Raw genomic sequence first — 23696 nt, forward strand, 5'->3', positions numbered from 1 at the left:
TTGCCGTCTGACTTCAACAAGGAATTAAACTGTGAACATTAATAGTGACAACATTTGCATTCTTCTCTCAGGTAGAATGTAAACAGCAGAGCAATGCTGTTTTGGCCAGGGAATGGGGCCAAGCTCTTCTAGGTCTGCTGATTTTCATAATGAAAAGGTTATATGAATGTATAAGTAAATTGTCCTTTCCATTAACACAGCCTTACTCTGCATCTGGAACTATTCATGCTTGTCAAGAAGGAGGAGATGATATCTTAGAAAAGCTGAAATGTCCAAACTTGTAACTCCTTCCCTAAACATCAATTATTTCCTATTACAACAGGAACAAGGGATGGTGCATTACCAAGCTGAAAGTACACTCTGCTTCTGAATCACTGTGAAGATATTATCAGACAAGTGTCTTTTTTTTTTAAAGTACATCTTCTGTTAGTTTAAAGCAAATGAAACCCACATGAGAACTTCACTTACTTTTTAAATGTTACATCATATGTTATAATGTCATGTAAATATGGACCTCCATGCTGCATAAAATTGGCATTCCATTGCTTTCTATTTTCCACTTCTTTTGATAAATTCACATAATAATGTGTGCTTCTGATAACCTTCTGTAATTCCACTGATAAATCAGTCACATAGGAGAGACAAAACTGACTTTTCAAGAGCAGCACATGGCTCCCATAAAATTATTCCAGCTTTAGTAGCACGTCATGGAGAACCAGGGACACAGTGCAGTTTGTATTTTGTAAAAAAAAGACATTAGCACTGACTGCTTCGCTTCCTTCTCATGTGACTTTGTATGTCAGTGAGTAATTCAGTAGTGCAATATAAAGATATCACTACAAAATGCAAACACAGTAGTACTCAGTCATGGATAAAAACCAGAGATGCAGTATGCTAGCAGGGTACTAATAAATTTGGCTCAGCTATCTCAGATAATCCCAAGCCAATTCCAAACCTGTTTCCCTTTTATCTTTTATGTGTGCTACCTTTCCTGATGTTATTGCAGTTTAAAAAAAAAAAAATCACTCTTTAGATTCTCATTGGACAAATGCCTAGGAAAGTACTATTGATTAATGATGTATTAATCAATTTTATTATAAACACAGACCTCCACTTGGCTGATTGACACTAGCAACTATTAATGATTAATTTCTGCTTTCATTTACAGTGGTAAGAAAGAGATCCTGTCAATAGGAATAAAGATACTTTATGTCCCTAGACAAAGGAAAATAAGGTCTTTATTTGGTTTATGAAAATATAAAATGTTTTAAATTAAATATTTAAGTAATGAGTCACTTGTGTGCTTTACAACACTGATTTACAGCATACAGAGTCACTTAGCTAGTCCAGTTGGATGTAGAAGGGCAGGTAAAAGATAAAAAAGGCTGTTAAAGAAAGAAAGTCCAACTCTGTGCATTGCTGTCTTTCTGAAAAATAGGTTAGTCATCTTTGTTTCACTGTGAATGTGTCACCACATAATAATCATTGTAGTCATTAACTGTTCATGCTCAACCTATGCCTTTAATTTCACTTGTGTTTTGAAAAATCTCATATTAAACTAATTCATTTCCCCTTGACCTAAATATTTATTTCAACAATATATATACAACTGATCCCACTATAACCTATTATGTTACAAACTGTTTACAGGCACCATTAAGAAAATCTCTGTGTATAAGTAATACCATTAAGAAGCTTTCTATATATTGGATTTAGAAACTTTACTGTGCGGGGCGCATTAGTTTTATTGTTTTATTGTTTTTCATGACAGGTATATATTACTATAGCAATGTAATACATTTTGATCAGACCAGAAATGAATGACTGAAAACTGTAGAGATTTAATTTCAGTAGCTCTTTCCTAAACCTTGTGATACTGGTTGGCTCCCAACACCACCGAACAGATCTCGTCCAGAGACAAGTGCCATCTATCGATAAAAGATGTATTGAGTTGAAGAAGCTAGAACAGACCAAAAATGGAACCAGCCTGCCACCTGCTGCTATGTGGAATTACTTCAACAAATATATTTTCTAGGCCTTGTACTGACCAAGAAATACTCATATGTGAGCTGGGTCCGACAAAAGCCTGCCTGTTCTGCAACAGTGAGCTTTCCCCTGGGCAGTTCCAAAAGTGTTGGTTAACATTAAAATAATAGGATGCTCCGTGCATTTGAAAATCGGTCACGTAATCTAAGCAGCTGTCTTATCTTCTTTCCTGCTGTTCTTGGCACTGGTGGGGCTTCACCTCTAATGCTGTGTCCAGTTCTGGGCCCCTCAATTCAGGAAGGACATTGAGGTGCTGGAGCAGGTCCAGAGAAGGGCAATGAAGCTGGTGAAGGGTCTGGAGGGTAAGTCCTATGAGGGGCGGCTGAGGGAGCTGGAGTTGTTTAGCCTGGAGAAAAGGAGGCTCAGGGATGACCTTACTGCTCTCTACATCTACCTGAAAGGAGGTTGTAGCCAGGTAGGGATCAGTCTCTTCTTCCAGGTAACAAGTGACAGGACAAGAGGACATAGCTGTGGCAGGGGAGGTTCAGGCTGGACATCAGGAGGAATTTCTTCATGGAAAGGGTTGTTAAAAGTTGGAATGGACTGCCCAGGGAGGTGGTGGAATCACTGTCCCTGGACGTGTTTAAGGAAAGACTGGATGTAGCACTTAGTTGGTCTAGTTGACATGCTGACGTTCAGTCATAGCTTGGACTCAAATGATCTCAGGGGTCTTTTCCAACCTAACTGATTCCCTGATTCTGTGGTTCTAGTACTTCCAAGTCTTGGGGCGGCTAACTTGGGTGTTTGATGGTCTCGTTCAAGTTTCTGCTCCTGGGAAGGGGCCACGAGCTGAAAACTCAGCTCCTGCTAAAAGCAGCTGCCTAGTCCTTGCAATCGCACAGCTAGAGGCTGGCAAGGTCTCAAAGATCTGAATAAAAACATCACCACCAACTACAAAAAAGCTCGAACCCAAAATTAAAATCATATTATTTGTTTAATGTCTCACAGTTTTAGCAGCACAGGTTGATATTTGAGGCTTTGAACAGTGGTCCTTTATCTGTTCTGAGGGGCAGGATATTTAGCACCCGGTGCTTTGGTCACATCCACCAGAGTAAATCTTGGGACCTGGAAACCGCACTCCGCTTCCTAGGGACTGCTCTAAGTAAAGTGTCCCCAGGATTCACTGGGGATGGGGCCAAAACGTCGAGCACATCAATTATAGCGAACAACGCGGTGCAGCCCTCAGCGCACCCCACGCCATGCGGGCAGCAGCACGGAGCGGGAGCCGGCTCTGAGGGATGGATGGGGGTGGCAGAGGGCTCGAACTGAGAGGTGATGGGGAGCACAGCCAGGGTGTGCGAGAGACCGGGTGAGCCCGAGAGGCTGCAACAACCCCACACAAAGAAGACACCCCCAATCGCCCCGGTCACCGCCGGCCCGGAGCCACGCCCGCCGCCGGGCCGGCACGGCTACTGCGCATGCGCCCGCCTGCTGAGGCGCCGGAAGTGGCGTCCCGGTGCCGTTCGGTGTCCCGGGAAGTGGGGGGGACGTTGATCCCGTGCCCAAGTGTGCCCGTATTTTCCTTTGGGAATATGTCGGAGGCCGGGAGTCTAGCCCCGAGGTACGGGCGGGTGTGGGGAGCCTCCGACAGGGCCTGCGAGGGAGGGTGTTCTGCGGCGGGCGGAGTGCGCTGGATCGCGTGTGGCTCCTTACCCGGGGTCTGCGCGGCACTGCCGCCGCTGCTGCATCGCCCGGCGTGAAACGCGGGGGTACCGTGAATCCGCTGTTAGGGCCGAAAATGCTTTAGTTGAAGACAGGGCGAGTTAATGGCACGGTTTTGTACAGAACGTTTCCAGAGAGCTGGCTGGGGGTTTGTTTCCCCCCCCCCCCCCCTTCCCTTTTCCATTATATTGTAGATTCATGTGAAGGTTGGAACACTGGTCGCTTGCCTGACATGAAAAATGCATATGCTGAATTATGAGTGAGGAGGAAACTATATTCTTACTTTTTTCAACTAAGTAAAATGTATTGCTGTTACAGTGGTAGTTTAAAATTATTAAAATAGCATTCCTTTCTAATAGATAGTGCTGTTGTTTTTCAAATTATATTTATTATTCCTGTTCTGTGATTCTCTTGTCAGCTTTCCACAAAGTGGTACGGGCTAAACACGTGCTTTTTTTTTTTTTTTAATTTTTCTAAATAGCACATATTAAATTCAGATTTTAAAAATTTGAAAGTGTAAAGGAAAATCTAAGCATTTTTTAAAGTAATTGAGTATCTGTAGCTCCATAAGTCACCATTAGACATGACTGCAGTGTAAACAGTGAACACTGTGATCACCGGACCCTTAAATACACAATACATGAACGTCAGAGTCATTTTCGTAGGCTAGTGCAGGACTGGCATGTCTTGCAAGTAACATTTTTTTCCTCTGGTTTTGAAATAATATTTGACCTGTCTCAGAAAGCATTAATTCAGTTGTTTCCTGGTTTATATTTTTCTGGCTGGTCTTGGCCCTGATGCTGCAAAGCTCTAAAAACAGTTACAGTTTGAATCACAAATAGGCCTGGTGGATATACAAATTTAAACATGTATATTCTTTGCAAAATTATGGCCTTTTTTTATATCCACGGGTGCTTTGCTCCTGATGTGTACTTTGGTTCTGCAAAGAAAAGAAGAATTTGTCTAGAAAAGGTTCACAGTGCATCATTCACCCATTGCCCCTCACTCAAAATAAATTATTTTTCTTCAAGTTTTGCTGCTGTCACAGCACGTAAAAGTTAATATTGGTTTTAGTCCTTTGAGTTAGGAAACTGAGCTTTCTAACATTTGCAAGCCTGCAGAGGAGAGAGATTTGATATTTAGAAAGTTGAACTGAATTGAAATGTCATTTACAGTTGTTATGAAACACAAAGTACTCACTGGAATTTACCATTGTTTCCACTACAGGGATTCCACTACATCGTCCTAGTTACAGGGGCTGGAACCAGTTTATCACCATGTGGGTATAACCAAAACTGTGTATTTTGCACCCTCTGTCATTTCTGATGGACTGTTAATAAATGGATTGTTTGCAGCAGCTGCCCAGGGGCACACCTGACACCTCAGGTAACAACATGAACATTTAATTCATATCTGCAACATAAGAAGAAACCTACATCCCTAGCTTTATTCTTTCCTGTGCCACTGAGGCCAAAATTGGCTCGTCCTTGCTTCTCGCTGCCTCATCTGGTGAGTATGAAACCTTAATTATTTTACTTACCTAGGTAACAGTTGTACTTGAGTAGGGTTTCTGTACCCAAAATTTTGTCAGACTCTTAACTGTATTTTTTATATTGGTTTTTAAATACACGGTATAATGTAAAAGACCAGCAGACTTTTTTTTAAACTTTTTGAAAAGTATCACAATTTGCTATGGGAATAACTTAAAAAATAAAAACTTCCCGTGTTTTGTTTGGAAAGTTGATTTCTTTAGACCTAGTTTAGATTAAATTATTTTAATGATTTTTCTCTGTTAGCATATGATGAAAAAAATCTTGGAAGATTTAATGTTCTGTAGGGTGTAATACTACTATAGAGACATAGGCAGTTAACTTCTGCTGGTGTGCAAAAGTACTTGAGTTTAGCATAAAAGGAAAATATTCTTGTAAGTCTTAAGAGAATTACTGTTTCTCCAAAAGGAATCAGTCATGGCTGACGACTCTCAGAGGAATTTTCGCTCAGTGTATTATGAAAAAGTGGGGTTTCGTGGAGTTGAAGAAAAGAAGTCACTGGAAATTCTGTTAAAAGATGACCGTTTGGGCAAGTTGATTTCACTCTTTCCTCTGTTACTTTGGTGATAAGGAGCTGGGGAGGGAGTAATAGAAAATGTTAAGCTGCTGTGCTTAATACTCATTTAAGTTTTTCATGTTTTACCACTAATCTCTCAGTTATTGCTAGCAGACCTTTGACTTTTGAAGATCTGAAAATCTGTTTTTAAAACTACCAAAGATTTGTCAGTTTGCTTCCTTTTTTTTCTTCTCTCATTCTTTGTGCTGAAGAAACGAAAAGTTTTTTAATGAAAGCAATTTTAATCGGAGAACGCATCATTTCATGCTGTTTATTCCATATAACTTCAAAACAATGAAGATTTTGTTATTGCTGTTGGTCCCTGAGGAGTGCCACATCTCTAACAGAACAGAAAGATAAATGTCGTCCCTTTAAAAAAGCCCTTAATTGTTTTGACAGTGGCACAATTTACAAAATACCTATAAAAATGATCCAGTTTCTTCCTGATGAAACTTAAAGTAGTTTTACTGTAGATCAAGCCAATGTATATATTTTTCAAAGTTGTTGCAGTTTATAGGGCACATTCTATTCACAATTGAAGTGGTGAAAGATCTTATTGATAATATGTGATGAAAGTGAGAATTTCAATGAGCAGCTGAAGATTTGTCATAGTTAGGTAGATCAGAGACGCAAAATTATTTATATTTAAATTTATCATAATTGTTTTTCTTTTTATTTCTCTACAGATATTGAGAAGCTTTGCACATTTAGTCAAAGGTTTCCACTCCCATCCATGTATCGTATACTGGTGTGGAAAGTGCTTCTAGGTATGAAATATAACATAGAATGTAGGAAGGTGTATTTTTTTAAAGAGGTAATGACATGGATTATTCTGTACTACCTTGCCTACTGCTGCATATTTAGCCTACTTTTGTATCCACCTCGAATGCACAATGGCAATTATAAAACAATGTTCCATGGATAGTTTTTGAGAACTTTGCTGAAGTGTACCTAGAAAAGTGTGTTTCTGTATTTAACTTTGTAACACTATGCAGTTACAGTTATAAAATGGATTTGAAAGGTGGGTTATAGCAAGTCACCAATACCTGATAAGATATTCAGTGCTGTTTCTGAAATAACATACAGTTAGGTTGAAGAAAGGCTGTGATTAATTTTAAACTGGGTAAGTTATGGAATGCATGTTTATTCTAAAGAAAAGCTTTGTGTTCCACAAAATCTTGGTTTCTTCTGGTTTTGCTTCTGGTTTTGAATTGTATTTGCCATTGAAGAAGTTATGAGGCCAAAGACAAGTTATGGTATCCCCAGAAACCATAAAACCCCATAAATAGATTATATTTTCGTTGAAGTGCATTAGTCAGATGACTAATTCAAAAGTACTAATGGCTTTGCACTAACTGGTCAAGTGTATTGGTTTACTTGTGTCACTTGGAGACAGGAGGGGTTGTGCAAGGCCCAGGAGTTCTGACCCTTACAAGGTACCTGGAGAGTTTGTTTTCCTCAGAGTTGCTGCACGTAGAGAAACACCGACAGGTTGAGTGTGAAGGTACATCGTCGGGCTGAATCTGTGGAAGAGAAATGTGATTTACCATACTGTTGGGGGGGGAGCCTTGTGCCACTTTTGTAAAGCTTGAGTGTGGCTCCCATGCTCAGTCTTGTACTAGCAGAGCTGTGCTGGCAGGAAAGGAGCTGAGAGCCAAAAGGTTTCATCAGGGAGACCAGCAGCATCGGTCTGCAGATTGGCTTGGAAGCTGCCGTCTTTTACTGCCTGTGAACTATCCTGCATATTCTTTGTCATTTGGCTCTCCAGAGTACATGATGCAGATCCCACATATATTTCATACGAAGATTCTTGGTGTGTGATTCAGAGTCAGTAAGGTTGGTGATTCCTACCTCAGAATGGTTATTTTCCAAAACAGTTTTTGTCTGTTTTGGGATGTTTATTAATCTTAGGCCATGCCATAATCTTGAACAATGTTCAAGTAAATATCTTCCTTGTTTCCATATTCTACTACACTGTCTGAAGTCTGAAATAGTGTATTAGAAAGTTTTAGGTGAGTTTTAAAAATGATTTTTAATTTTTTCTTGGTTTTTTTCCTGCTTCTAATTTTCTACAGTTTAAAAGTTGTGGCTTCATATCCCTGATTATTTGGATTTGTGAGCCTGTTTCTGGCAAAGGTAATAAAGGAACAGTGCACAGAAGGTGCAAGATCTAATTATAAAACTTGGAAGTTCTTGGCATTGATCATTGAACTGACAGAGTAATTCTACTTGATAAAAGCCTTTGCCATAAAAAAGGTGATTGCATCCTCGGCCCTAGTGAACTAGTCTGCATCCTTTAAAATATTAGTTGTAGGAAATATAGCGTCGAAGGTTTAGACAAGTGACTCAATAAAAGATCCTTCAGCCAAAATTATAATAGCAAAATATAGTCTGCAAAATTGTGGCTCACTGCAGAGCTAGTGGTCAGTCTTTGACTGTTTTAGATAGATGATCCGTGAATCATGTGATAACACAAAACACCTTCTGAGTTAACTGCATGGAAAATTATATTGATTTTTAGAAAGATTTTCTGTTTTAAACTCAGAGTGATTCATTTCACGACATGAAGCTGTGTCAGGGGAGGTTTAAGTTAGATATTTGGAAAAGTTTCTTCACCCAGAGGGTGGTTGGGCACTGGAACAGGCTCCCCAGGGAAGTGGTCATGGCACCAAGCCTGCCAAAGTTCAAGAAGTGTTTGAACAGTGCTCTCAGACGTGTAATTTTTTGGAGTGGTGCTCTGCAGGGTCAGGAATTGGACTCAGTGATGCTTGTGGGTCCCTTCCAACTTGAGATATTCTGATTTCAAGCATCCATACTGTCATTCTGTATACTTCTTGGGTGAACAGACGTGAATGAGGACTTCTCTTATGCTGTATCTCATTGTTAACACTTGTTAGAAAAGCTGGTATTGAAAAGGAATGCAAAATATCTCTCCTTAAGTAATTGGAACGACAGCCCAGTCCATTTCTGGTGGGAAGTGTTACATGTCCTCTAAACAGTGTTAATAGTTTAAGAAAATTTTGCTGACAGGATAGGCTTCCTTATCTCAGACATGTACCAAGACTTGATGCTGTCCCAGGTTGCATGGTATGTCAGCAGTGTCTCCATTAATTTCTTGTTCAAGTGTGACTCATTATGGTTTCTGGACATCCCTGTGTTGTTTAAACTTTTTTTAAGCTTTTCTTTCTGCCTAAGGTTATCTTCTGTATTTCAGGAGAGCAGTTGGCAATATGTATATACAAAGTCATGATGTTGACTCTCTTTTGGCATAACATGAAAAATGTCTTGTTCTGTCCCAGCTTTTGAAATGCAGACAGGTTTGCAGTTGGAAATGAAAAGATAATTTTCTGTCTGATGTGCTTGTTACTAAACTTAGTCATTTCATGGTTTAACACTTGACAGGAATATTTTTTTTTTAAACTGAGAGATAAAAGCCGCAGCTAGCTTGTTTCAAACTGATTTTTGAAGAATACTTTGTTCTCATGGGTTTCTGCACTGAGAAATATTCTGCTCCACTAGTGAACTGTTGAGCATCTCTTCTGGAGATGCAGTTTAATTTTGTCTACCTTACTACTTTTATTTCTTTTTAAATTTTTTTTTTCTCCTAGAAAACTAGAACAAATATTTGTGTTGTGCTAAGAATGTAAATGTTACCTTGCAAAGTGCCTATGTGGTATTCTTAAGTTTTAATCTATAACTGATTCAACCCGTGTGATTGATTTTGCTTCTGAATGTTGTTTTAAGAGAGATTTAATCTATGATACAGAGAGTAAAGTAATTAATACTGAGTTGTACAGTATCTTTGCATTGGTTAATTGAATCTGTATATTCTCTGTCATCTCAGACAAAGTGTAGAATTTGAGAAAATGAACAGCTAATGTAGATAAAAATCATTCTGCACCCACTTTGTTTTCAAAGTAAGTGGAAGGTGGGCACAAATGCACAACTGTAACTATACTAAAAGCTAGATAAGTATAAAAAAGTAACAAGTAAGATTTCTCTTTACAATTGCTTGTATTTTTTTATTTTAATTATTTTTTTTTTCAAATTTTTGTCAGGAATTATTCCTCCTCACCATGAATCTCATGCTTTGGTGATGAAGTGCCGAAAGGAGCAGTACTGGGATATACACCATGCTCTTCGTGTAATTCGCTTTATTAATGATTCTACCCCACAGGTGGATGTTTTCCTGCGCATCCATCAACTGGAATCGGGAAAACTGCCTCGAAACTTGGCTTTCACATTGGTCAGTGAACTGCAAGTCACCTCACAAATGCATGTAGATAGATGAGTAAGGTGAATGGAAAACAGAGAAGTACTAGTACAAAATAAGACATTTTAGTCAAAGTGCTTTTCTCTTTTTCTTCCCCTAAGTACTTATGTAAGATTTTATGCCTTAGAATCCCTTTTGTGTATTTTGCCTGCTAGCTTTCAAGCATTTTGTACTCTAATGCACGTCAGTTTCTTTACAGCACTGAAATGAAAATGACATAATCCTATTGGAGCTCGTAGATTCTTACATGTCCTGGAACAAGGATAATTCAGAGCCCGTACAAGCCATGATTTAATGCAAATTGCATCATATATTTAAATTATTTGATTTTAAATCTAGACTTTAATGTACTGACCTCCTTTTGACGTTAGTCTGAACTAATCAGGGCTTCTGTCAGGTCATGCATGTACTGTGCAGTTTACAGTGTACTCACAAATGGTCCTTGATGCAATGGTAAGCCAGTAGAGAGATGAGAAAAACAATGTGTGGATCTTATGTATAAGCTTCTGTCAAAGAGGATGTGATGAAAGGAACCACAGGGCCTTCCGCAGTGGTTTTTGTCCCTTATTTAATATTAATTTATCCATCACAAAATTTGACATAAAAACTAAAAAAAAAAATAAAAAAAGAGAACTTAAAGTTAATATAGAAAGTTCAGTAATATTTTGATCTGGAGGATTACATACAGCATTCTGTTGTTAAAGGAGGGAGAACATTTTCGTGTCCTTACCATTGTCTACGAATGTGGCTGTCCTACCCTGCAAGTTTCCTGTAGAGAAATTTCCTTGATCTGTGACCCAGTGGGCGAAAAATTCCTCCCTTCTAGAGCAGTATTGCCTTCTGAGCACATGTTTTGTCAGTGCATCCCAGAGCACTGGCTGCTCTCAGTACTGTGATGGGGTTTCACAGAGGTGGTGTTCAGCAGAGCACTAGTTATTAGTCCTGTAACTTGGATTTGTTTTGCTGCAGAAAGCATTTGTTCTCTTTATGCCAGTCTGCTTTCTGTGCAGTAATGTCCCCTTAAATAAGAGGTTACTGCTTGATAGTAGCTCAGTTTTATTGTGGAGGCAGGGGGAATATAAAGATGATGTTGGATTGATATAAATATTTTGAAATGTTTGAGTACCAGAGAGAAGTCTGGTAAATGTTTTGTGCAATCTGAAAGCAGACAGTTTAAGTAGGGGTATGTGTGCATTGCAGCAGTCTGTGTGGCAGAGTCATATCAGTAGTATTTAAGACTCTCCGTGCATCAAACTCTGTGATCCTATAGCTCATGGCCGCATTGTTTTTGGTATCTGTAACGTCCACGACAGAAGTGTTTGAGGGGCCCGTTTGGCCCTTAGCAATCAACAGCATGAAAAATTCTGCTGCTATGCAGTATAAATATGTGGTCCACATAAGTGGGATTATCACTACCTTGTTAGAATGTAGTATTTTCTCATCTGAGAAAATTTGAAACTTTTAAACAGTTTTCCCCAAGCTCCTATTGTGTGTTTTGGTTTTAAAATTAAAACAAGTCTTATTTGTTCTGCTTCAGTATTTGTCATCATAGTGCAGCTGCTGCCCGATGTCTTATTTATGAATGTTAGAACAGCTCTTTGTGTACATCAATTTCCATTTATTCTCCCAAATAGCAGAGAAAAGGAATATAAGAATAATTTAAATCAGAATAGTCCAGTACTTCTGTGTAGTTCACTTTTTTTTGGCTTTGTTTTCCAGGAACCTGAAGATGAAGTGTTTCTTGTTATTGCTAAAGCAATGGAGGAAATGGTGGAGGATCCTGTAGAATGCTATTGGCTTGTCAGTTGCTTTGTGAATCAACTGAACAGCAAGCACAAAGATTCATTACAACAACTGGTAAGGAAAAAACACTTTTTTTCTTTCCTTTTGGGGGGAGAGGCAGTTGTGGAAAGCATTAATACATGGAGACAACTGGAGCATCAGAGGTGACACCCTTGGGTTCTGTTCCACCAGCTGTTTTGAGAAAATGGGAGGAGTGCCTTTTGGGTTTTGATTGTGCTGTCCTGCACAATTGGTTTTGTTTGCTGCGTTGTGATTTTCAGTTACATCTTATTTTCTTTTTAGCTTGCTTGAAGGTTGCATTGTATCTAGTTGAATTATATTTCCTTTTTAGGTTGTCTAAAGGTTGCTTGTATCTAGGTGATTTATATTTCTCACAAATCGGTCACTTAAGAATTTTTTTTATTTTAAACAATTAAATTTAAATTACAGAGTTAAGAACATCTTGATGTATGTTTGCTACTTTTAAGGCTGCATCTCTAGCATCCATGTGTGGCTCACTGTATGATAGACAAAGCACAATTGTCTTTGCTTTTTAAATGAACCGGAGTACTACGTCTTCAGAAAAACAGTATGCTGAAAATTAAGTTATAAAAAAAGGTGGAATAGTTTTGTTTTAGCACTGATCATTTAAGCGCTGTCATAGAATGTTGATTTTGAATTTCTGTCTTACTGATTTATAAAATTAAAATTTTAATTGTAAAGAAAATGCGTACTTATCAAAATCACGAAAGTTTTTGTAATTCTTCAAATAGCCTTAACAGATAAAAGCTCTTTAGTTAACAGTGTCTGCTGAGGTGGCACCTGTGCACTGGCAAGCACCGAATGAAAATTTGTTTTGCAGGAAATGATGCCTGCCCTTTGTTTGTTAGTCTTTTGGAATAAGAAATAATTTTTAAACCTACCTCCTGTTTCTGGGGGTGATACATTAAACTATACAGATTTCTTTAATTCCTTTCAAAGGAAAAAGGAGTATTTTAAAGAAAGTGTGTACTCTCACTACATAGAGTGCCAAGTTTCTCCCTCCCTAATTTTTTTTGTAATATAAACAATTACCAAGTACCAAGACTCTGCAGGTGAGAATATGGAAAAAGGACATGTTTTCTCCCTTTAACAACTGAAGTCATTAGCTGTTTACTTAATTATGACAAAAAGCATAAAGGTACTCCTGAATTTATGAAAATGTGTATTGTGTTACATTAAAATTTAAACAAGATGAGAAAATTATCCACATGTTTATCCTTCTAAATACTTTGGGTTTTGAAGCAATAAATCAATGTCCAGCTTTTAATGGGTTGCACAGAGATTTACTCTCAGAATTGATTTTCTGGGTTTTGCTGTATTGTGTGTAGATTTTTTTTTTATGTGTGCTAAGGCGATTAGGTTTGAGGTGAATGAAACTCAATTTTACTTGTGGAGGTAACAGTAATTAGTGGATGTTTAATCTCTGCATTGCCTTAAGCTCTGAAACACCTCCTTGCATTAGGGAATACTGCATATATTGGAAGTTCTGCTAGTGGTCAGCAATTTAAGGAAGCTGAGTTTGTTTATTTAGTTAAGTACTTAATTAGTTAATTGCAAAAGTCAGCAACACTCATATTTTGGAACAGTTAAAACAGTGCGAGTTCATTATTTTAACATGTTGTTTTACGCCAATTGAATTTGTAAGACATTCCATGTCTTACGGTGTTGCATTAACTATGAAGGTTTTCTGATGTGAGTTTCCTAAAATTTTCCAATTCTTTCTCAGCCAAAAGTTCTGGAGCAGTATTTGAACATTGAAGATAACAGACTCCTGATGCATCTGAAAGCATGTGCTGCAATGAGCAAGCTCCCTTATGATCTTTGGTTTAAAAAGTGTTTTGCAGGATGTTTACCTGAGTCCAGTTTACAGAGGCAAGTTCTCTTCTTTCAGTTTGTAACTTCGTAGTACTTTTAGCTTTTTGTCGTCAGTAGCACACAAAGAGCCTTCTGTACTTTATCTGTAAGATTATGGTGTTAACTTTATTGCTGACTTTACTGATGCAGGATAATCAATCTGTGTGATCATTTCACCCATTGAAATTAAAAAAAGAATGGAGTTAGGTATACCAACTGATTCTGTTGGACACTCCTGGGATTTAAAACTCAAAGTCCTGTCTTAGTGATAGATGGCTGAATGGTAGTGGTTTTCAGGCTTTTTAACCGAAATAATTTCGTAGGGAGTGACTGTAACATCATCATTAGATGAAAAAGATTTTGGGAATGTGTAGTAATTTTGGCTGGGATAGAGTTAAATTTCTTCAGAGTAGCTCATATAGGGGGCTATGTTTTTTGCATTTGTGCTGAAAACAGTGTTGATAACACAGGGATGTTTTAGTTACTTCTGAGTGGCACTAACTCTTTTTTTCTGAACCCAGAAGTTTGTTTCTTTCTTCTACCCTTCCAATTCTTTTCCCATCCCAATGGCAGCAGTGACTGAGTTGGCTGTGTGATGCTCAGTTGCTGGCTGGGGTTAAACCATGACAACGTTTGTTTTGAAAAGTCCTAGGGCAGGTTGAGTATTACAAAGTTAATGAAATAGTGGATTGCATCAGGATTCTACAGCTAGAAATAGGTTGTTGAGCTTTTCATAGGGCAAAATTCCTGTGCATAGCATTTCACTGAAGGGCTTTTGAAACGAAACTTGTATTATTTCTCTAGTTCTGGTGCCTGAGAACTCTTGGAAAGCAGGAAATTCAAGCTGGATGTAGAGAAACACATTCTTTCTACATTAATAACAGTTACTAATAGCTGAACAGGATGTGGCACAAAAAACCCAATGGTTTCATCTTCAGCAGCCTGAAAACTTTGAGGAGTAATAAGGTTCAAGGGAATTTTTATTTCAAGGAGATCAATTCCAGGGCTTCAGTTAGTATAGGAACCTAGTGTGGCAACGAAATGCTTTGTAAATTGCTCTGTATAAAATGCTTTTATGGTGATAAAGTTGGTCATATCCTAAATAGTGAATGCAATGTTGTTTGTTTATCTGGAACTTCATGTTTCATGAAGAAAAGTGAGAAATGGCTACTTTTAAAAATTTTATTGGCCCTTATAAAAACAAAGTTTTAGAGAACAAGCTGTAAGATTAGAAATCATGCTCTCTGGTCTTGGTGAACCATGGCCCTTGAGGTTCTGGATGTTTTACTGTTGGCAAGGAATATGTTTGAGAGAAACAAACATTTCGAACCTTTAGGTGCAGCACTGTAATTGTTACATGCCAGGTTCTTCTCATCAAGCACCTATAAGTCCCCAAAATAGTCATCTCTGTGTACTGGTTGTGTGTGATGTGATGGTGGAAAGCTTTTACTCCTATTATGGCTACAGAAATTATTTAAGTACATAGTGTGTTTGTTACAGCCTTAGAAGCAATTGATCACCTATGGTTTACCTACATCTCTTTCACATTTGCTTTTTTAGGTTATTTTCAGCAGGTAGTGATTGCTCTTGTTTCATTGTGCTTTCTCTTTGTGCAGCTTAATGCCTTAAAATGTAAACTAACATCAGTCAGAAGTGACTGCCCTAGCTAGGACTTGTCAGTCTCTTCAGACCTTCTTTTCCATAGGCTTCTGTGATCTGAAATGACCTTGGCAATGTACTGCGTTGGAAACCTCTTTGCATGTCTCCTAGGAAATATTTTTATTTAGAGCTTATCTGATTCAATTTTGCTACTTAGTCTTATGGCCGAGAACTGTTGCTGAAAGAGGAATTTGTATCAGAGCAGTTTTGCTCTTGGAAGAAGAAGATTTTTTTACAATTTCTGTTGAAAATAGAACATTTTATGGAGCTGTGTAATCTTGATAGTGTAAAAGAAAAAATCGAGATGAAGAATTTTGATTTCATATTTCATCTTGTCAGGACCTTTAGTTTCAAACTTCTACCATTTTGAATCAGTTTATTTACGTAAAATATTTTGTCTAGTCAGTGTGCATGTTTAGCATTCATATATGCTGTTTGACCTTACTGAAATAGAATATTTTGATTACCTGGAATTTTTTTAATACTTCCCCACCTCCTCCCATGGAAAAGGTCAAAATATTGACTTTCAGTATCACTATGGAGTAAAAACAAATTTTCGTGTTGATACTTCTAATGGCAGAGCAATCCCTTTTGCCAACTGTTCTTGTGGGAACATGATACAAGTGCACTTTTTCTTTTTTAGGTTTCTGAATTATTCAGTTGTAATCATAATGGCCTTATTCACTAAGGAAATAACATACTTCATGGGTAGCATGTGACAAATGAACTTAATTAATGCTTGGAGATTCACTTTGGATTAGAATCTAGAAGCCTGAATGCTTGTCTGAAATGTATCCAAGTGGCAGTGTTGGAACTGCTGAGATTTGAAAACAGGACTCCAGTTCTCCTGTGAATTTTACTTACTTTTTTGTCAAGTGAGAGATGATGTGAACACAGTCTTTTATGATTTAATTTATCTTATGATTTAGCACTGTATTTCTTGGAGAGGTTGATTGCTTTCTATAAATTGTAATCTTCTCTGCCAGGCAGCTAAATCTAGATTTCATGGTTTTCTTTCTTTTCTTTTTTTTCTCTGAGGTGTACAAGGCTTGTATATGCTGTGCAGAAATTTTTTCTGATAGTGGTGGGATGACTTTGCACAATACCAGCTTAAACTTCTGGCGGACATTGCCATTCAATATAAATACTCTTTTATAGCACACTTCCAGTCACACCATAGGTAAAATTTATGCATCAGTTTAATTGAAATGGGCTTGGAAAATGTGTATAGACAGATTTCAGGTAGAAACATTTCCTTTGAGCTTATGCAGTGTCTTTGTGTGCCCTAATACACTTGACATATTATTCAACAAGCTTCTTAAAACTTCTTAAAGGTGCCATATTGATAAAAGAGAGGAGCAAACTGGCCATTTCAAAGAATCTCTGTCCCACCTGGAATACAGACAGGGTGCTTTCTGGAATATGAACCAGCCTGTAGCACAGGTTTAAGAGGGACAGAAAGGTGTACTTGTCTCTGAAACAGGGAGAGAACTGGATCACGCCATTGTTTTCATACTCATCATTACCCTGTTTGCTTGATTTCTGCAGCAGCATATCTGGTCATCTGTTTGGGAAGCCATGCCTGGAAAGCTTTCCAATGGTGCTGTGTTGGCCCTCAGCTAGAAATCCCCGCTCTTAGAGCTTGGTGTTCCATTCGTGCCTTCAGCTCTACAGGCAAAATGGCATGTTGGCTGCCAGTTTAATCCAGCACTATCATCCCAGATGATCCAGCCACAACAGAAGTAGTGCAGCTTTGCAGTTGTAATTGTGAATGAGCCAGGCATTTTTTTATGGCCTAATGGTGCCAATCATGTAACATGCCCCTGAGTAATGTTGTTTGTATTCTGCACTGAAGGCTTGGCATTAGCAGGGTGGTGTTAGGTTATTAGTCTCTGGCAACTTGGTAGTGGCAAAGTATTTGGTCATTCTCCTGAAATTTACGACTTTCCAGCTGACACTGCCTCATGTATTAATATATGGCTTCTGTAGTTTTACATCTGTGATCTCCATGTCCTGCATAATTTACATCTAGTTGTAAAAATGTAAGTAATTAGTTAGTAGAAACAACAGGAATATGATGAAAAATGCCTTAAATTTACTATGGAGTGGGAGGGCATAAAAATGTGCATATGTGGGCTACTACTGTGGAAAAACTTAATTTGATTTGCCTTTGCCTAAGTAACTGAGCTGCTTCTCAGCTCTGTAGATGGGTGGGCACAAGATCATGACATGACATCGGGATGAGATTTGTGTGAGCCTCATCACGTCCTTCCATGCCCAGTTACCATTAGAAGGACACCCAAAAGTACAGGCAGAGGAGAAAGCATTGGCTCTTTTTAGATATTTCTGGCCTGAACAACTGGAGGACCAGAACCAGGGAAAAAGGCTAAGTGTGTTTACTGTGCAGCCTAGGGGAAAAACTGTGAGATTAATGGTAGTATTTCAGAAAAAGAGAGAGCAGCAATGCTGTGATGCTTCTTGTGTCCTACTGCACTGTAGCAGTGCAGCAACCTCAGAAGCTGCCTGGAGAATGGCATCCGTTCACACATAGGTGCACACAGAGTAAGTGGTATCTTGTCTATGGAAAAAGCTCAGTTAAAAGTAAATGGTTTTATTTGCATAATCCTGGGCATGCTCTTTGCTTTAAGTGCTTCCTGTTTCTTCTTATTTTTCCTTGTGGTTGTCACTACTGTTTCACTGTTAGACAAATACCTACAAGAGTGCTCCTGTAGTTAGTCGAATGGTTATATTTCATAGAGGAAGACAGCCACACAAACGTAGGGAATTTAGCATATACCTTCTTTTTCAGCATTTCTGAGTGGGGCTATAGGCACAGTGGCATGATGTTTCTGTTCTACTATTAATCTGCTGTGGGTTTTTTCCGTTTTTGACAGAGTTTATGTTGTTCTTCTTGGCTCTGCTGGTACAGAGAAGGTGCTGACTCTTGACACAGTGTTGCTGGTGGCATTGCATTGAGAGTAACAATAGCTGGAAATGTTAAAGGGAAAAATATTGCAGCAGAACAGCTGGTTAGTGCTGACATCTCACCCACTTCTCTATGCACCATCTTCCAAAATTTGTGAAGACACTGGTGATTTAGGTGCTACATCTGTTTTGCCATTGTTAAAAGATTTGTTCTCGAATCAGACTAAATAATGCAGGAAAACAATAGAGTGTTTTCTGAGCATAGCATGTAACCTAATGCAGTTATGGAGACTAAAGTCAGGAGAGTTGGAAGCAAAATAATGAAAGGAGACTAGGTGTTTTATACTAGGATTAGTAAGTTTGTTTTTGAATTAACATGTGCTTTAATATTAACTTTAAAAATTATTTCCTGTTTTTGAAGTTTGCTGCTCTTTGTAATTGTCATTCATAATTACATAATTCTGATGCACATGAAACACATGGGGAAGCTGTTCTTGGGTTCTAAACAGATGTGTTTGGTAAGGAAAATGCTTTAGAAATAAACAGGGATGACTTGTACAGTATGGAACAGGGATGTCGTCTCAGTTTTCTCATAGACTTGCTCAAAGCTCCTAGACCTGACTTCAACATCAGTGTAATATTTGCAGTGATAATTTGTCCTGGGATTCTCAAACTGCAAAGGAAGCAGTAAGATTTTGATCTTGGATTATGTGTTATTCCTCTCAATATGCTCAGTTTTTTGTCATAACAAGACAGGGAATTAAAACTAAATTGCAAAGGGGAAGGCTGTGCCTTTTTTTCCCCCATCTGTCCATGTGGGGGTTTTTGTTTCCTTCTTTTTTAAGAGTAGTCCTGAGGATTTAACATATTATTTTCCTCATTTCTTCATTGTAAGTTAAAATCTAGTCTAAATTTTTTGATGAATGGAGGGGTGGTGAAAATAGTGTCAAAAATTTATGTGAATAGGAGGTTAAGAAACTGATAAAGAATTGACTTGAGTCACAGTGTGAAAAATAAGCACTGTGTAGCAGCAGCAAGCCTTCCAGCAAGTTATAAAGCTTTTCACCAGAAAGCCACAGAAAGTTTGAGGTTGGCAGGGACCTGTGGAGGGCACTGGTCCAACCAGTCCCTCTGCTGAGGCAGGCCTGCCTAGAGCCAATTGCCCAGTATCATGTCCAGACAGCTTTTGAATGTCTCCAAGGAGAGAGACAACTTCTCCTATCTGGGCAACCTGTGCCAGTGCTTGGTCACCCTCACAGTTGAAAAAGTGTTTCCTGATGTTCAGAGGGAACCTCCTGTGTTTCAGTTTGTGCCTGTTCCCTCAGATCCCTTCACCGGGCACGACTGGAAAGAGCCTGGCTCCATCCTTTTTGCACTCTCCCTTCAGGTAATTATGTACATTGATGAGATTCACCAGATCCTTCTCTTTTTCAGGCTGAGCAGTCCCAGCTCTCTCAGCCTTTCCTCACAGGAGAGGTGCTGCAGTCCCTTCATCATCTTAATGGCTCTTGGCTTGGCTCTCACTGTTTAAAAGTGTGATACCTACACTTCAATTCAGCTGTCAAAGTTCATATTGTGCCTGCATTGTACTCTGCTGGCACTCTGGGCTGAAGGGCAAATTTGTCTAGGAGAGGTCATACAAAAATCGAGTTGCCTTTGGAAGAAGCACATCCACAGATCCAGATTTATAGGTGGGCTACAGAAGATGTTTTTCAATTAGTGTGACTGTATTCAGAAATTACGGAGGACGGTATGTGATCTTTGTCCCCCATGATTTTATTTGGAAGGAGAAGTACTTTGAACAAATGCCCAGAAGGAGCAAGATCTGTAATCCTCAGAAAGTCTTTCTGACACAGCTCTTAAAATTCAAGAACTAAAAATAATGCAAGCCCATAAAAGCTGCCATCTGACAGATGGTTTCACACTGGTTTTGGATAACCTTTTGTCGCGAGTATGTTGAGCTGGGCCTGAGAGAGAGCTGCTGGATGAAGGATGATTTCAAATTGTTGGTAGTTTTGGTAGTAAGGATCCATTTTAGTATTCATCCAGGTTCTATTACTGAAGTACATGCAACCTTTGGAGCCCTGCCCTTTAGGTTTTCTTAAAACTGAGGTCCAGATACAGCTTCGTACAAGCGGTAGAAGTTCTTAGGTAATTCTGAGAGGGTCTGCAAAGTGGGATGGATTGGAAGACTTAATAGTTGTTCCTTGTGCCTGATTTAAACATAGTGGATTACATCCTGTAGATAGGTCATATTTGTATCATATACAGCAATGACCTGGAATATTTAGCTGCTTACGATGTAGTAGTTCAGTATTATATCCCTTTGAATTTTCAGCAACTTAACTGTTTGAAAGAGTATATTAGGCATGCTAATGAAGTTAATTTCTTCTTTTTTGCGCTAGGAAAAATTCTAACCTTTACCCTACACGGTAGAGTAGGTGTTACAGTTCAGGCTATTAAAACAAGATTTGCTTTTTGTACTTGAGCTTGTAAACAGTTCAATTTCTAAACAGCAACACACCGTATCAGTACATACCAATTACTGCTTGCCATCCCTCTGCTCTGAACAGATTTAGGAGTTGATAAAATGTCTTTTATTTACCCTAACCCAAATAATTCAATACATTGCTGTTACTCAGAAAAATAATCTGGGAAGAGGTGATTGTACAAAGGCTGTTCCAGTAGATAAATAAGCAGATAAGCACTGCAATAATGTTTAGTGATTCGTTTTCATTTTCTTGTAGGGTTTGGGACAAAGTTATTAGTGGGTCCTGCAAGATTCTCGTTTTTGTTGCTTTGGAGATATTATTAACCTTTAAAATGAAGATAATAGCGCTAAATACTGCAGAAAAGATCACACAGTTTTTGGAAAATGTAAGTACTCTATTGTGCTTTTATAAAAGTGTGTTTCAGCCTTAGTCATTTGCCTGTTGCAGATGTACCATTGATATTATTACAGATGTACCATGAGATATTATTACACTCCTTCCTGAGAATAGTGGAGTAGTACAAAAGTGAAGGAAAAATGCACAGGATTGAGAATAATGATTTTTTCTATGAGGAGGTAAGGCTTTCATAGACTGAAGTTATTTTTAGGCTTGGGGAATGTATTATCTACGTTTGTACAGAACTGACAATATTCCTTGTGATACTAAAGGGTTTTTCTGTGAAAGTAAGTGCAGGTGAGGTTAGGTTAATTTTTCTGGAAGCTCCTTAGAGGGGTTGGTTTCTGGCTGCTTTTTTTTTCTTTGCTTCTTGCCTGAGTGCACATCTACAGACTCAAGGTGTGTTTTCTGTTGATGTGAGGACAGGGTCATGAACCTGACCCTGAACTTTCCTGACCTTGAATAGTAATGAGCATCACAGCAGGGCTGTAGGGTTCCAGTGTAACCCAGGTTAGTTAGATGAGATATGTTTGTGGTCATGGATAGCCAGTGTGAGTTCTGCCTGCTGTCAACTCGGGGATGTGTGAAGTGTGAGATGTCTGGGTGGTAACCTTACCATTTTGTAAATAAAAGCTTTTTGTCCAAAACCTGGAGGTAATATGGTGTGTGTAGGACTGAGGGGTGGTGGGATGGTGGAGCAGGAAGGTGGGATTCTAGTTTTGTTTTCTTTTTTCTAAAGAGAGAAAATACAAACTGGAAATTCAAAATCTTTATTTTAAACGAAACAGTCTAAATGAAGTACTCTGACAAGGCATCTTGCCCTGATCTTTTGTAGATTCCTCAAGACAACACTGATGCCATTGTCAGCAAAGCTGTTGATCTGTGGCGCACACACTGTGGGACTCCAGCACACTCAGTCTGAGAACTCTCTTCGCTTGTGACAGCTTGGGAAAAAAGAAGACATTTGAAAAGACATTATACCACTCTTGCCCCATCCTAGTGTGATGTTCTTCATTAACCTATGTAAAAATGCTATTAAAGCATAGTGACCAATTGGCAGAGACTGAAAAGGTTAATGATTTGCGCATTCTAGAATCTCCAGGGGACTTTTGCAGGCTGGGCCGCTCACCCAGCAGGGCCCCACCAGTGCTGCTGAGGGGTCAGTCCTGAAAAGGCAGGAAGTGCCATATTTGCCATGCCCTTCTCATGAACTCTGTGTGTCTGGCCTGGGCTGTCAGAGATGTTGGAGGCTTGTGGCACTCTCGTCAAAGCGCATCCCAGCACCAATCCTGAAAGGCGGGAAAAACCCTTTTACCATGCCCCTCACAGGAGCTCCGCACACGCCCAGGAGACGTTGGAGGCTCGTGGCACGGCCCACGACACTATTCTGTGGTAAAACTCCCCGCCTCGGGGAGGTACAAGGTGTTCTGGAAGTATATAATAACTCATCACTTCTTTGAGTGTGTGGGCCTTCCTCCCCCACCCCCAATGGATCAAGACCACCACTTCAACTAATAGATGTGGAAGCCGCAACTACCAAGTTTCATCGCTGGACCCTGTGTGCATTGACTATATATATCTTTCCACCTTTATATCCTTTCTTTCCCCTTCTCTCCCTTTCTCTCCCTTATGCATTTCCTTAAGTGTTATCCTAATGATTGCTGTATTGCTATAGATGGTAGATATAGATGGTAACATCCAAAATGGCACCATACCTGTTTACCTTTGAAACAAATTATTCTAAAATAAACCCTACATATATATGTTTTCAAACACCAATTATTCAGTGTCGTTTTCACTCTAATCCACCCCAAGGGATTTATTAATAAGAACCTGGGTAAACCCACTCCCCTCCTTTCTGGGGTGGGTCACAACACCAATATGTAAATATTTTTCAATAAATACTGGTGGAATGAAGATATCTAGCGGTGGTGTGATCATGTCCAAAGTGTTTGTTGGTCAGCCAGCTACAGTATTTTGATTGTGCAGTGTGCTCTGTTGCTCATGAAGAAGTAAATCTAACTCTTGAAGCAGTAAATCTAACTCCTGAAGCAAGGTAAATAGACTTAATTGTAATTTAAAAATGTGTCTGTATGCCAGCTTATACTTGACATAACTAGTTACTATTTGGAGGTGTTTGTAAGGTAAATGTACTGAATGTTAGTCTGCTGGATTGGTGGACAAGCATGCCTTTCTAGAAAAGTAATTGTACTCCATTAATACTGTTAATTTTCAGGTAAATGAGGCTTCACAAGGCTGAGGTATAGGATGTCACAATGATTGGGGTGGCGTCCTTTTCTGAAGTGTTTTAAAATACTTTCTTTTTATCTGTCAACCAGCTCTCTATGGCTGTACCTCTGTCTTTGTTCTTCATGAAGATATTCTAGAGAGGTGGATCTGTGCAGGTGTGGAGAAAATCAATTGGGATGAGTCAGTAAAATTCAGAATTACAGCCCAGT

The 23696-nt window shown here is 38.9% G+C and overlaps 1 protein-coding gene across 2 annotated transcripts; it reads left to right on the forward strand.

Annotated features, from left to right (window-relative positions):
* Positions 1–5666: 5666 nt before the first annotated feature.
* On the forward strand, positions 5667–23154 carry TBC1D7 (TBC1 domain family member 7). 2 transcript variants are annotated; one of them, XM_051799237.1, is made up of 7 exons: positions 5667–5787; positions 6501–6581; positions 9873–10060; positions 11807–11944; positions 13638–13783; positions 21097–21226; positions 22073–23154. In XM_051799237.1, the coding sequence occupies exons 1-7, from the start codon at positions 5676–5678 to the stop codon at positions 22157–22159; spliced, it is 882 nt and encodes a 293-aa protein (XP_051655197.1). In that variant the 5' UTR covers positions 5667–5675; the 3' UTR covers positions 22160–23154. The 2 variants fall into 2 exon arrangements, with proteins under 2 accessions (XP_051655197.1, XP_051655198.1); XM_051799238.1 differs by lacking the exons at positions 21097–21226; positions 22073–23154 and adding an exon at positions 18319–18748.
* The last annotated feature ends 542 nt before the right edge of the window (positions 23155–23696 follow it).

The sequence above is a fragment of the Manacus candei genome, unplaced genomic scaffold, assembly GCF_025592945.1.
Source record: "Manacus candei isolate 608988 ecotype Guabito, Panama unplaced genomic scaffold, ASM2559294v1 h1tg000049l, whole genome shotgun sequence".
NCBI lineage: Eukaryota > Metazoa > Chordata > Aves > Passeriformes > Pipridae > Manacus > Manacus candei.